This window comes from Durio zibethinus, chromosome 8 (genome assembly GCF_047325235.1).
Source record: "Durio zibethinus cultivar Kanyao isolate XHJ-2024 chromosome 8, ASM4732523v1, whole genome shotgun sequence".
NCBI classification, from domain to species: Eukaryota; Viridiplantae; Streptophyta; class Magnoliopsida; order Malvales; family Malvaceae; genus Durio; species Durio zibethinus.
This window is the reverse complement of record NC_143169.1, coordinates 23,630,839-23,645,287: the sequence shown is the minus strand read 5'-3', so window position 1 is coordinate 23,645,287 and position 14,449 is coordinate 23,630,839. Positions and strand designations below refer to the sequence as shown.

General features: G+C 34.2%; 2 protein-coding genes and 1 pseudogene across 3 annotated transcripts; 2 read left to right on the top strand and 1 right to left on the bottom strand.

Moving 5' to 3' along the window:
* The first annotated feature begins 856 nt into the window (after positions 1-856).
* LOC111278070 (hydroxyproline O-galactosyltransferase GALT2-like) lies at positions 857-5,652 on the top strand. Its single transcript, XM_022864506.2, has 7 exons — positions 857-2,272; positions 2,890-3,122; positions 3,259-3,549; positions 3,838-3,966; positions 4,125-4,298; positions 4,721-4,828; positions 5,041-5,652. Exons 1-7 carry the CDS (start codon positions 1,366-1,368, stop codon positions 5,245-5,247), a joined length of 2,049 nt encoding a protein of 682 aa, XP_022720241.2. The 5' UTR covers positions 857-1,365; the 3' UTR covers positions 5,248-5,652.
* Positions 5,653-8,025: 2,373 nt separating this feature from the next.
* LOC111278066 (phospholipase A1-Igamma1, chloroplastic pseudogene) lies at positions 8,026-9,954 on the top strand (annotated as a pseudogene). Its single transcript, XR_016344089.1, has one exon. The product of XR_016344089.1 is annotated as a phospholipase A1-Igamma1, chloroplastic pseudogene (transcript).
* A 480-nt stretch (positions 9,955-10,434) lies between these two features.
* On the bottom strand, positions 10,435-14,086 carry LOC111278065 (Tetratricopeptide repeat (TPR)-like superfamily protein). Its single transcript, XM_022864500.2, has 8 exons — positions 13,949-14,086; positions 13,547-13,737; positions 13,200-13,432; positions 12,784-13,033; positions 12,375-12,520; positions 12,008-12,213; positions 11,658-11,782; positions 10,435-11,239 (listed from the first exon to the last, which is right to left on the bottom strand). Coding segments are annotated over exons 1-8 (1,737 nt in total). The 5' UTR covers positions 13,951-14,086; the 3' UTR covers positions 10,435-10,655.
* Positions 14,087-14,449: the final 363 nt, after the last annotated feature.

Genomic DNA, 14,449 nt, shown 5'->3' with positions numbered 1-14,449 from the left:
CACATCTGTTCCAAGCCCATTATTTAGAAGATCAAATGTCCGGTCCATCATAATTAATACATTTATTTGTAAAAATTAATAAAAAAAAGTAAAATAGTATTTTTGTTTACTAGATTAATAAAATAAATAAAATTATATTTATTTTATTTTTCAAGTTATATGTTGGTCTATTCTATATATATATTTTTTAATTTTAAGAATTTTCAATTTTTTTAATATATAATATCTTATAACCTTAACATAAATTAATTTTTTTATTCCGTATAAATTTAGTTCCATACAACAAAAAATTAAAGTCCTTATATTTGTTATCATAAAAATGTAATAACACATTAAAAATTTTAAAAAGAAAGAGATAAAATATCATTTTGCCAAAAAATAATATAACAACAAAAGAATAAACTCTCACCAACCACTTAAAATACAAAAAAAATATTTTTGTTTTTACATTATATGATAAAAAAGCTAAATATTATAAATGATTATAAATTATAATAAAATATTTAATATAATATTTAAATTTAAATTTTTTTTAAATATTATATTTAAATTATAAATCTATTAAATAATATTATATTAAAAAATTATTTTTTATCATTTTTTATTATTTAAAATTAATTATATTAAAATTAAATATTACAATAATTATTAAATTCATGATTCAAATAACATGTTAAAATTTTTTTAAATTCAATCATTTTATTAAATATTTTTTTATAACTTAAACTTAAAAATCTATCATGATATTATCCCAAAAAACTTTGACGCGGCAAGCTTTTTATTTTTTAATTCTTACATGCTTTCCACTTTAATAGATTCCATATTTTTTTTGCAGTCAAGTCCTTCAACTTTTACTTATTTCCCGTAACAGTTTCCGTTTCACTCTTTCCCACGTAACGATTTCAGTAGCCATCTCCCTTTTCTCTGCATTTTTTTCGAAGTCCTATTAAGAGACAAACTAAAAAATTGTACATTTTTCTTTACCTTAATCTCTAAGTTTTTGTTTCCTTCTTGCTTGAGATCGAACCCATTTCAAGAATGCTGGTGAAATGTTGAGGAGCTTCGGTTCTACGTTGTTAAAAGGATCAACTCTTGGTTCCTGAATGTTGTTTAATTGCGATATTGGCTGATTGGGAGGAAGGATGTTTGAGTTTTCTTTTTTTTTTTTTTGTTTTTTTGTTTGGAAAAATATTAGGGCTTTATTGATCTGGGTTGATAGGGTGATAAAGGTGTGAATTTTGAAGGTCTGGATGAATCTAGATTTTGCTTGTTTTGATGGTTTCATGCCTGATTAAAGAAATGGGTTTTAGTTATTTTTGAGTTTTATGAAGTTTATTGTGTGCTTTTGTTTGTTGGTATTGTAAGATGAAGAGGGTAAAAAGTGAACTTTCCACTGGGAGGAGGTTCAAGTTGTCTAATTTCTTGTTGGGTATAGGAGGGTTATACTTAATCTTCATAGCTTTTAAGTTTCCACATTTTTTGGAGATAGCAGCAATTTTGAGTGGAGATGATAGCTATGGTGGATTGGGTGGGAAAGTGGGTGGGGATGTTAATGATGCGGATTTGAGTAAACCATTGGTTAATTCTGTTTACAAAGATGCGTTTCACCGGAAATTAGAGGATAATCTAAACCAGGATGTGCCTTTGAGGCCTAGTAAGGAACCTTTGGAGGAAGAGAAAGGTGTAGTACAGCCTATAAAGCCACTTCAGCATCCATATGGTCGAATAACCGGTGAGATTATGGGGCGAATGAATAAAACTAGTGAATTGTCAGTGCTTGAGAGAATGGCGGATGAGGCTTGGACATTGGGATTAAAGGCATGGGAAGAAGTGGATAAGTTTGATGGAAAGGATATCGAACAGAGTTCTTTGTTTGAAGGGAAGCCTGAGTCCTGTCCTTCATGGTTGTCTGTAAGTGGAGAAGATTTGGCAAGACGAGACAGGCTGATGTTCCTTCCATGTGGTCTTAAAGCGGGTTCTTCAATTACTGTTGTTGGAACACCTCGATATGCCCATCAGGAGTTTGTACCCCAGCTTGCCAAATTGAGGTTTGGAGATGGCCTAGTGATGGTTTCACAGTTTATGGTTGAATTGCAAGGGTTGAAATCTGTGGATGGGGAGGATCCGCCAAAAATTTTACATTTAAATCCTCGATTGAAAGGAGATTGGAGCCATGGGCCAGTCATTGAGCACAACACATGCTATAGAATGCAATGGGGTACGGCTCAAAGATGTGATGGTTTACCATCCAAGGATGATGAAGACATGCTCGGTAAAATTTTATCAAGCATCAATAGTTTTCAGTTTTTTTCTCCTTGTTTATTTTTCCTCTTAAATAGTTAAATTTGTCATACATTTGTCCTTGGGGGAATAAAAAAAAATTACCAAGTTTATAACTGTTTGGAAATAACCTGTTATGCCAATTTTTTGTTGGAAAATGAGATGATAAATAAATTTGTGACTAAAATGTCAAGAAACTAGAACATTACAGTAATTTTGGAATTCTATCGGTCTATTGGATTTATTCAATTCCTTTAATATATCAATGAAAACAGGCTGGAATTGTTTAGAAAGATTTCTGGTTTTTGCTTAATTGCTTTAAGGAAGATTATGCTCGCTAGGAGCATTAGAAGAAGGCTTGTAAGCTGGTAATTTAGGGGAAGTTATTTCCAGTTGAAGCACTTTGTTATGCTTGTGTTTTCATGTGACTACATGCTAGAAGAATATGAAGGAGGGACATGTTACGTGTATGGTATTTTGCGTGGCAGTGAGAGTGCTTTCATGTAGTATTTTTGTGGTCTTGTTCAATTTATTTCTTCGATTTTTGTTTGTGTGTTTGAGTTTTGAAAATTTCCAAGGACATTTATCCAGTATCCATACTTTTGGCAGTTGATGGACATCGAAGATGTGAAAAATGGATCCGGAACGATGTTGTAAACTCCAAAGAGTCCAAGACAACATCTTGGTTCAAACGGTTCATCGGACGGGAACAGAAACCAGAAGTTACGTGGCCATTTCCATTTGCAGAGGGCAGACTGTTTATCCTGACTCTGCGTGCTGGTGTTGATGGATATCATATCAATGTTGGGGGTCGACATGTGACTTCATTTGCATATCGTACAGTATGTTGGTTAATTTTAAGAAAAAGTTATGTTTGTGCTTTCCAACATCTCCATCAAGGCATCTAACTTTCATGGTTCATAGCCTTGGAAATCTCACACTATGATTGCAAAAATAAAAACAAAATTGTATTTTCAGGGTTATTCACTTGAAGATGCAACAGGATTGGCCATAAAAGGAGACGTGGATGTTCATTCAGTTTATGCAACCTCTCTTCCCACCTCTCATCCAAGTTTCTCTCCTCAACGAGTATTGGAAATGTCACCAAATTGGAAAGCTTATCCTTTGCCTAGGATATCTATTCAACTTTTTATTGGGGTTCTTTCTGCTACCAATCACTTTGCAGAACGCATGGCAGTTAGAAAAACTTGGATGCAATCTTCGGCCATCAAGTCTTCAAATGTAGTGGTCAGGTTCTTTGTTGCACTGGTGAGGTCTCTCATTTTAACTCCCTTAATTTTAACTCCCTTAAGAATTTAAAATCATGTTAAATGCCTGAATATCATGCATGCTAATTTCAATTTGTTTCACTAATATCTACATGAGATTATGGAAACAAGTGTTGGTATGTCTGTTGGCCAGCATGGCTTTTATTTATTCATATACTCTTTCTGGTTCCTAAGTAGCTGTCCTTTTTTGAGACATTCGTCTCTAGCCATTGAGTGTACATTGTTTGTTTGAATATTTTTGTCTCGACTCATTTATAATAAATTGCAGAATCCGAGGAAGGAGGTGAACGCAGAGCTGAAGAAAGAGGCAGGTTATTTTGGTGATATTGTGATTTTGCCATTTATGGACCGCTATGAGCTTGTCGTTCTTAAAACTATTGCAATTTGTGAATTTGGGGTGAGTTCATGGTTTATCCTTCTTTCATTTCCTATCTTTAAAAGGTCATCCGATTCATTCACTCTTGTCCACGAATATCATTTTTCTAGATTTATGTGTTTTGCTGGGTTGAATTTCTTTTAAAGATTATTCTGATTCTCCAAATTTTTTCCTTGCAGGTGCAAAATGTGTCAGCTGCTTACATCATGAAATGTGATGATGACACATTTGTCAGAGTTGATACTGTCTTGAAAGAAATTGATGGCATCTCGCCCAAAAGGTCACTTTATATGGGCAATCTCAACCTCCTGCATCGTCCTTTGAGAAATGGAAAATGGGCTGTCACTTTTGAGGTATGCATATATATATATATATATATATTTGTACTTTTTGTGATTTTCCATCATTATGTGTCTTCTCCATTTTAAAAGGCCATGTTCACTTTCATTCCATTTCCAATTTTCAGCTGCAAAATGCAAAGTTGTCTGAACTCTGAAACTGTTAATGCTGGTGTGTAAACATAAGAAGCTGCAAATTGATGTTCTTTGCTGTGGTCTTTCTAATCTCATATTTACGTGATTAAGCATTTAATTACTTATCTATTTGACTAGTTCTAAAATTTCTTTACCTTCAACTTTGTTGTGTTAGAAGCATTCTAAGTATTTGAAAGTAAATAAACTCTTTGGCTTGGATCTCTTGCTTCAAGAATTAAATTAATTGCTGAGAATTTCTTAATGCCAACCTATTTCTCAAGGATTATTGTCTGATTTAACAGGAGTGGCCAGAAGAAGTTTATCCTCCCTATGCCAATGGACCTGGATATATCATTTCCAGTGATGTTGCCCAATTTATTGTCACCCAACATGGCAATCGAAAATTGAGGGTTAGTTATTAAAAAAAAAATTTCTTATTGACTCCACTTTCTCTGCAGATTATCTGCTTCTTTCCTTTTCTAGAAAAAATTTACAAGTATTTTATTTTAATTCCCCTTTTCTTCCTATCTAGTCTCTTTTGGTTTTGAAAATATCTTTGTTGTCTTCCTATCTGCCTCATCAGTTTGATCGGATTCGACTTCCTTGTTTTATTTATTGACAGCTTTTCAAGATGGAAGATGTGAGTATGGGAATGTGGGTTGAACAATTTAACAGGTCCACGACTGTCCAATATTCCCACAACTGGAAGTTCTGTCAATATGGATGCATCGTAGATTATTATACTGCACATTACCAATCCCCAAGGCAGATGATTTGTCTTTGGGACAAGCTTTCGAGAGGTCAGGTACGTTGCTGTAACTTCAGATGACAACAGGTAGCTCTTGCTTTCTTTAAAGTGATTTTATCCACGTCCATCTTGCCTTCCTCAACTTTTCTCCCCCATTTTTGTCCTATGAAGTGAGCTCTAGAGGGTTTTAAGTGTTGAGTTACAGCTTTCTGTAACAAGATACAGATTATTCCCCTTAATCTGTCACATCTGATAAGTACGTCATTGACTTGAATTGGAAGAACAGGGCCAATTGTAGATTATATATTCTTATATGCGTTATGATATTCAAGTCGATGGAGCGCTTGGTAGCAAGCCTTCCAAGTTCGTAGTTTTGGTTTCTTTGACCTTTTTTTTTTTTAATCCACTTTCAATCTTCCTGTAATCTGAATAACAATATCTTTAACAGCCAGATAATTGAAAACGAAGTTAGCGTGTAGCTGCCAATTAGCTTGGTAAGACGGCTTTTCTTCTTCTCTTCTTATGTCCAATTACCAACCATTTGTTCCACTAAAGCCCAAGAAACGTGGGATTTAGCTCAATCATGGTGATTTTCACTGTTAATACCCGTACCAGATAATATTTTGGCTTTTTTAAAAAATATGATATATACCGGTAGTGATTGTTTCAATATATTATTTTAGATTTTTTAATTTTGTACAAATATATTTATAAATATATATGAATTTGTATATTATAATATTATTAATAATTTATAAGATAAATATGTAGTATATTCAAAAATCAAATAAATAATTTTAAAAGCATAAAAATTAGTATCATAAATTTTTTGTAATATTTTTATATACTTAATTTGATTATATGATATTTAAATAAGTATTTTTCATATAAATATTAAGATAAAAACAAAAAGATAAAAAAAAATTAATCTAAGGTTTTATGATTGTTAAATTTTATAAAAGCATAATAATTGTTTTCACAAAAAAAAGAAATATTTATAAATATTGATTTGAAAAAATAAAGTAAAAAAATTAAAATACAAAATAAAGAAACTTAAATTTTAAGGATTATTTTGTTAATTTTATTTTTATTAAGTTAAAAATAATTAAAGAACAAAAAATAACTTAAAGATTACAAATTATATTTTACATTTACGTATAGGTCAAAATATATTATTTTATCAAAATTTATTGAAATAAATTAAAATTAATGAAAATAATTAATATTATTTAATGTCAAATTTGATATGAATTCGATAAAAAAACTATTTTTAAATATATTGTATTTTAATATAAATATGCATGTAACATCATTCATGGGTATGAGATCATTCATCTAATAATTTATCTTCAATTAATCATATAAAGTACAATTGTACTTGTTAATATTATATTCTTATTATTTAATTTTATACTAAAAAAATTATTTTTAAATATATTATATTTTGATATAATAAAAACGCATTGATCGATATCGAAACGAAATTAATAATTATACGTGAAACATCGGCCGTTGGTATGACATCGTTCATCCAATAATTTATCTTCAGCTAATCATATAAAGAACCGTTGTACTTGTTATTATTATTTAATTTTATGCCAAAAAATGTGTCTGTCGGGCACATTCATGAACTACTGAGACTTGGAATTTATTCTGCTTATGCATTCTTGGGGGCTGGTGCCATGTCTCCTCCTCTTCTCATATATAGCTACTGCATGGACTACTTGGAATGGATCATGGCCTATTCTACCGAGCCTCACTGCTCTGGTTAGCTTCTAGCGCCATTGATCACAAGGCTTTTTGGTACCTAACTGGTCGAAGGGGACATTTGGATTTTTTCCTCCCTAAAAAGAAAGAACGACATTTGGATTTTATTGAGAAGCTGTCTGATGAAGCAGCCGATGTTTCCTGGGACGTCGTTATTAACGTTGTTATAATTATAATAAATCATCTTAATTTGACCATATATGCTACTCTTCCTTCCTCTTTAACAATGGTATTTTGCTCGTTTCTCTACCCAAACGATATCGGAATGCAGAGATAGAAGCAGCTAGGGACTTTTATACCATCATTTACCATGAATCTAGATCATATATTAAAAAACAGAATATATATATATAATCAGCCATCAAAAACTTATTCATTTTTCAGCCTTTTTATTGCTTCAGCCATAAAAAACTTTTTCATTTATCAGCTTTTTATTGCTTCACTTATTAATACTTTACAATTTAAGGTGAGAATATATAGAAAGCATTCTTCAAGTACTTTTACCGGATATGTTGGCCAAGGTGCAACAAGGAAGAAACCGACCAAGGGCCAGGGCAGGTCACACGACTTTTCTCGAAGGCATCGTTATTAGAGTCAAGGTGTCCAACGTTAGAAGGTGGGATCGATCCAATTTTTTGAATAATTGATCCTACTTTGATAACTCACATGTGAAACATAATGCCATCTGAGGTAATCAATGGCAAGTACGTACCCCACCTTGCTTCTTAATGATGGTAATGGACGGCAATACTTGTCTAAAAACCATGTACAGTCACTTTCAATAACCTAACTGCGGGTCCCGTTGGGGTAATCAGACGCTAACTCGAAGCTTAAAGACAATTACAACTAGCTATCTACACTCTTTCTGCTTCATCACTATTTGATTAAGGTGCTAATATCAATTAATAGTTAAACAATGAATGAGAAATGTGTGAAATGGAATTATTTTAACTTCCAAATCATATACAAGAAACTGAAAAACCAACATTACGCGTTGAATGTCAACTTCTACTTCTTTGCTGTTTCTGTGTTCCTTCTGCCTAAACTTTTCCTCCAATAAATTGTTAGCCATAGGCCCCTTAGTCCAAATAAACAATTCTAGTCAACATTTTAATATGTCAAGTTCTGATCAAAGAGAGTGAGTCTACAATGTACGGATCACGTTGTTTTAGTCTCCCACGTATTCTCGGAAATCCGATGTTTTCATATTGAAACCTTGCCTTACATATATCTCCTCCTATTATACAATTCCTCTTGCACTTTGCAAACCTTGGTCTCCGCAAGGATCAAACTCCCCTAGCATTTCCTGGTCATTTGCTGGCCAAACCAAAAGATTTTGCTACCAATTCTTGTATTATATCATCAATCATGGCCTTGTCAACAATGATCCATAACCATCTTCCAACCACTCTCAGCACCGGTGTTAACCGGATTTCTGCCATCCATGGCCATCAGGAAGTTGTTTTTGATCTCCCGAAAACTAATAAGACATCGAATAGGGGTGCTCGACGTCTGGCTGAATCACTATCAAACCTTCTTCACCTCCATATCGAACCCCCTTCTTCAAGGAAAAATCTTCAACTTTCCAGCTGGGATTTGATTGATGAAGAGAAACATAATACCCCAACAACTTCTCCCAAGGAGTTGGTTGCTGATAAATGGCGTGATATTCATGGTTCTATGGATTGGGACAGTCTTTTAGACCCACTTCACCCTTGGCTGCGGCGAGAAATTGTCAAGTATGGAGAGTTTGCTCAAGCAACATATGATGCTTTTGACTTTGATTCCTTTTCGGAGTATTGCGGAAGCTGCAGGTACAATCGTAACAAGCTTTTTGAGAAAGTAGGCCTTGGTAAAAATGGTTATAAGGTGACCAAGTACATCTATGCTATGTCACATGTTGAAATGCCACAGTGGCTGGAGAGGTCACACTTGATGGACACGTGGAGCAAACATTCCAACTGGATGGGTTACGTGGCGGTTAGCGACGATGAGGAGACCCATAGGATCGGACGGAGAGATATTGTGGTGGCCTGGCGGGGAACGGTGGCACCATCCGAGTGGTATGAGGATTTTCAAAGGAACTTGGAACCAATAGGGGTTGGAGATGCCAAAGTTGAACATGGGTTTCTTAGCATTTACACTTCCAAGAATGAATCCTCAAGATACAACAAGTCAAGTGCTTCGGAGCAAGTCATGAAAGAAGTGATAAAGCTGGTGCAATTCTACCAAGGAAACGGTGAAGAAGTAAGTTTAACAATAACCGGGCATAGCTTGGGTGGTGCATTGGCTCTGCTCAATGCCTATGAAGCTGCAACCGATCTTCCAGGCCTTCATGTTAGTGTGATTTCCTTCGGTGCACCTAGAGTTGGCAACAGTGCCTTCCGGGACGAGCTGGATGAATTAGGAGTTAAAGCTTTGAGAGTGGTAGTTAAGCAAGATTTAGTCCCTAGAATGCCAGGGATTGTTTTCAATGAGAGTTTACAACGGTTTGATGATATAACAGGAACATTGGAATGGGTTTATACACATGTTGGAGCTGAATTGAGGCTGGATGTTAGTTCATCACCTTACCTCAAGCGTGGATTCAATCCCTTGGGATTTCATAGCCTTGAGACATACCTTCACCTTGTCGATGGGTTCCTCAGCACAGACTCTACATTTCGATCTAATGCTCGTAGGGATGTTAGCTTGGTGAATAAGGCATGTGATATTTTGGTGGATGAACTAAGAATCCCTAGCTGCTGGTACCAATTGGCTAACAAAGGATTGGTTTGTAATGAACATGGCAGATGGGTTAAACCAAGAAGAGAACCTGAAGACATTCCCTCACCAATTGGAGAAGCACATGACCATAACCTTAGAATTGAGATGCAGGAAAGTTATCAAATGTCGTATGCAAGCTAAAAACGTATGGCTATTGATCAAGAAATGAAAAAGCATTTTTTGAAAATTCATTTCTTTGCATTTTCATTTTCTATGAGTCAAAGTTGGCCTTCAATACTTTAATTAAGATAAAAACTCCAATCCATCAATAAAAAAACTAAAAAAAAAAAATCAATACTTTCCAATAATTATTTCCTCCTAAAACTCAAACAATGCTATATTCTTTTCAACTCTGTAGATATAATAGCTTTACCATATAACTTTAACATTGTATCAACAAAGTTGTCCATCTGTCCTCCCCAAAGAGCATCCAGTCCATGAGTAGCCCTTTTCCATGTGATTTCTATTTGCTATCATGTCTAGTGTCTAAATGTTTCTCACTAGATTATTGTTTTCCGGTGAATGCAGAGCTACCCTCCATTTACTTCCTTTCATTCCCTTTTTATCATTCTTTATGTTCCCTCATGCATATAATTTAAGGTAATTTGCATAACAATCATTTACTGTTTTTGCATAACAATCGTTTACTGTTTGACAAGGCAATGAATATGTAAATCGGAAAGCTTGAAAGTTGAGGTATCAGCAGTCATTTCAATTCAGTAGTATAGCAGGGTATGATGCATATGCCTATATAGGCATTTGAGATATATTGGACAGCAAGCAATTCGTATCTGTTATTTACACATTTCATGAGAATCTACTTTCAGTTTGTGACATATACAGCAATTTACTTTTGTGAATACATGGACGCCTGTCATATCAAGTAGTAAAGGAAGATAAAAAAAAACTGCACAGATATATATTTGAATGTGATCTACTTAACAGGCAGTATTCATTCAAATTGGCAAAACAGTCTTCACGTCCTTGTGTATTGTTCTAATCACTGTAGTAACCTGCTCTATCTGATCATCACTAGAACATGCTGAGAGAAGTACCTTGGCAGTTCCTCCATCTGGGTAACAGCCAGCGTCAATCATTTCCTCAAAAATTTCCAAGCATCTTGTATATAGTTTCTTTCTAGAGTAGGCTCCAAGTCGTGAAGTCCAGGTCACCACATCAGGTGTCAAATTCTTGGCAGGAAGCAACTGGAATAGCTCTTCCATTCTCTCAAAATATCCAGCCCGTCCATAAACATTGATCAAAATGTTGTACGTGCTAATATCAGCTTTATATGGTCCCTTTTCCATTGCAATTAAAACTTTCTCCATGTTTTCAATTTGGCCTAACCGGCCATACAGGTTCAACATACTGTTGAGGACAAAGGTATCTGGTTCAAGTCCAGATTTGTGCATTTGGTTTACAATATTCTCACACTTAGCTATATTGCCAACTCTAGAGTAGGCAGATAGGAGTAGCATGTGAGATTTCATCGTGGGGGTTATTCCTAGCCGCTTCATCTCTTCAAATACCGATTCAGCATCTGAAATATATATGTAAAGACGTCAAAACACATGAGAACAGTATCTGGTGACAAATTGACAGTCAAGCTACATTGAAGTTATACCATGTTGGACTAGAAAAATCATATACTAACTAATATGAATCAAATAGTGTCTTGAAAAGAATGCCATCGTTGATTTACTTTTTCTCATGAAAATAAAAATTCCCCACTTCAGTCAAATAACAATAATGACAAGAGTTATATGTCCTTGTTTGTTTCCATTTTATCTCTTTCAAGAAACATCCCTTTAGACTTAGAGGAAATTACAAGCTTCAAGTTCTTGTGAGATTTTCAGGATAGAGGCATGCAGTCTGGGCTTCAGGCAGAAAAAAGTATTCAAAAGATGTCTGCGAGGTAATTCCTTGGTAACAACAGATTTTCAGTTCTTGGTAATTACCCTCATAAAGACCAGCTCTACCGTATGCATCAACCATGATATTAAAGGAAGCTCTGTCTGGTTCACACCCCATGTGCTGCATGAGTGAAAACACTTCTGATGCCCCGTAAGGATAACCTGCACGACTGTTAGGGATAAAAGAGTCAAAAAAGTTTTGGTCATACCTGGATGCAACTTCAATAAAAAATAACCTTTGATGATGGATCATTGCTTAATTGCCTTGAAAAGATCCGTAATCAGGCTCAAAGAACTTAACTCCAGTTAGTCCAATTAATCTTCTGACCATAGAACATCAGCACTACTAACTTATTGGCCAGAATCAGAAGTATAGAATGATAAAGGATTTGAACCTGTAAGCTTCCATGAGGGCATTGTAAGCATACACATCAGGCTCATGCCCAGCTTCTTGAAGCTGCTCAAAAATCTCTTCAGCCTTCTCACAGAGTCCCTCCCTAGCAAAAGCATTCATCAAAACAGTGTATGTGCAGATATTTGGTTTAAACTTTTGACTTCTCATTTCATCAAATAATTTCAGGGCCATATACGATTTGCTTGCCTGCACAGAAAAATAGCATATATGAACCTTCAAATTAAGTTTTAGTTACATAACGTTTTAATTTTTGTTGACACCTGATGATCTTATCTAGTGAGCATAATCTGAATGAGGGCAGTGCAATGATATCAGAGAAGCCTGATAATTTGTTATTTTTAATTTACCTTCCCGTATAAGTTGATCATCAGTGTGTAAGTTTCAGTAGATAGTTGGCAGCCATCTCTCTTCATCCGCTGAAAGACTTCTATAGCTTTTTGAGACTTTCCTCCTTTCATCAACCCATCAATATAAGCATTGTAAACAACTGCACCTGAAGAGAAGATCCTTTATGTAAATTCATTGTAAATGATAGATTAGCTCTATTCAATATCAAAGATTACATGCAGTAAAATGCATGCAAATCTAAGTCCTTCAATCCATGCTCAGATTGCATTAAAATCAAGAAAATAAAATGCAGAGATTACCAGAATTCCATGGTTTCACAAGATAGCAATGATTCTATAGGTATATAATGGATCCCTATACAAAATAAAATAACAGTCAGGTGGTAACAAAATAAGACTATAGACATACTTGGGGGAAGGCCATACTTTCTCATCTCGGTAAAGACAGCTTCAGCTTTTTGTTTCAGCCCAGCTGTGCAGTAGGCCTTGATAAGAAGGGCATAAGTATCTTCGGTTGGTACACATCGAGCCTCGAGAAGTTCTAAGTATGTAGATTCCGCTTTCTTGTATAGAGACTTCTGTCCATAAGCATCTATGAGCAAATTGAAGCACATAACATCCAGCTGAAAGGAGCTCCTGTGCAATATCCATTCACAAAGCTGTAGAAATAATAGCAAATTAGCAATACACTCAATAAGATTATAAGAAAGCCAAATTTACATAACTGAATACTAAAAAAGAGCATGCATTTACAGTTAATCCCACTCGAAATCTTGAAGAAAAGAACAAAAAATGTGATACTAATAGTGATTTTATCTTTCTTACCAGCACAATTGGATCCCATTTTTTATTCAAACGAAGTTGAACAGCTACATTAATAAGATCATCCCAAGTAGTATGAGTGGGAGAAAGATTATCAAGAGAACCCCAAACTCTATCAGCGTCAACCTCCTTCTGTACAAAATCCAAAATCTGCTGAGCAATGGGGCTCAAAACAGGGAAAACTCCATCCACAAAACCAGAACCATATTTCCATCCTTGTCCTCTTAAAGAACCACCTACATGAAGAACATAAAAGTCTAAAACTAATCAAAACTGATATATATATATATATATATATATATATATATATATATATATGAGTGTTGAAACTGAAATGATGATGATACTACTTCGTTTCCTGGACAGTTTTTTGTGATGAAAGGTCCGCAATTTGCCACGTTTGTCAATGTAAACACCATCACGTTTCCATTTCTCAATAGCTACATCACTTGAAGAACTCTTTGCTACCCATGTGAAACTAGGCCTATGGCTTCTTGGTTCAATATAAACATAGTTGAGCGCACTGTTTCCAACAACCAGCCTAGACAGATTTGTCCCCTTTCTCGTTAGTTGAAACCCAGAGGCAGTTCACAAAACAAAGCAAATGCCACTTAAACAAGCAAAAAATATTAGAGAAAGAGCAAGTAGTAATAAGAAAACTGCCCCAGAAAGAAAGTCAGAAACAGATATAAAAATGGAAGTGAAGCAAGAAGTAGGTTGCACTGATAGAAGAGCTAAGAAATGAACTTAACATGAATACAAAGAGGAGCTTCCAGTTTGAAAGCTTGAGAGTTGAGAATTTCCTTTCCAAAAGATAACGTGCAGAGAGAGCGAGGATAATGCAGACAAAAATACTTACAAATATCTTAAGATATGATATGTAATGTAAGAAACCTGTTTTCTTTTAACAATAGGAGAATGAAAACAAAAGAAAAGAAATACTTTTTCTATTAACCTTTTGTTTTAGATATTTCCAAAAGCTGAGGTATTTGGAAAAATATAATAAAAAGGTGACATAATTCTGCATTATTAATCTTTATTAGGACTCAGAATCTCTTCATATATTATTAGGCTTAATTCGGTTTTATTTGAAAATTTGATACTTAAAACTCAATTCAAGCTTATTTTTTATGCTTGAGCTCATCTCATAATTTAATTAAATCATTCTATTTTGACTTGATAAAATTATAAATATTAATATTAAATAAAAAATATTTTTATTATTTACTTATATATATTAAATATATTAAAAA

What these genes read in the sequence shown, in the direction of transcription:
- LOC111278070 (XM_022864506.2), top strand. Translation starts at nt 1,366, where the DNA reads ATGAAGAGGGTAAAAAGTGAACTTTCCACTGGGAGGAGGTTCAAGTTG. An exon ending in TTGCAATTTGTGAATTTGGG is followed by an intron (nt 3,967 to 4,124) that starts GTGAGTTCATGG and finishes TTTTCCTTGCAG; the next exon opens with GTGCAAAATGTGTCAGCTGC. An exon ending in AATGGGCTGTCACTTTTGAG is followed by an intron (nt 4,299 to 4,720) that starts GTATGCATATAT and finishes CTGATTTAACAG; the next exon opens with GAGTGGCCAGAAGAAGTTTA.
- LOC111278065 (XM_022864500.2), bottom strand. An exon ending in AATGGGATCCAATTGTGCTG is followed by an intron (nt 13,034 to 13,199) that starts GTAAGAAAGATA and finishes TTATTTCTACAG; the next exon opens with CTTTGTGAATGGATATTGCA. An exon ending in GCCCTCATGGAAGCTTACAG is followed by an intron (nt 11,783 to 12,007) that starts GTTCAAATCCTT and finishes TATCCCTAACAG; the next exon opens with TCGTGCAGGTTATCCTTACG.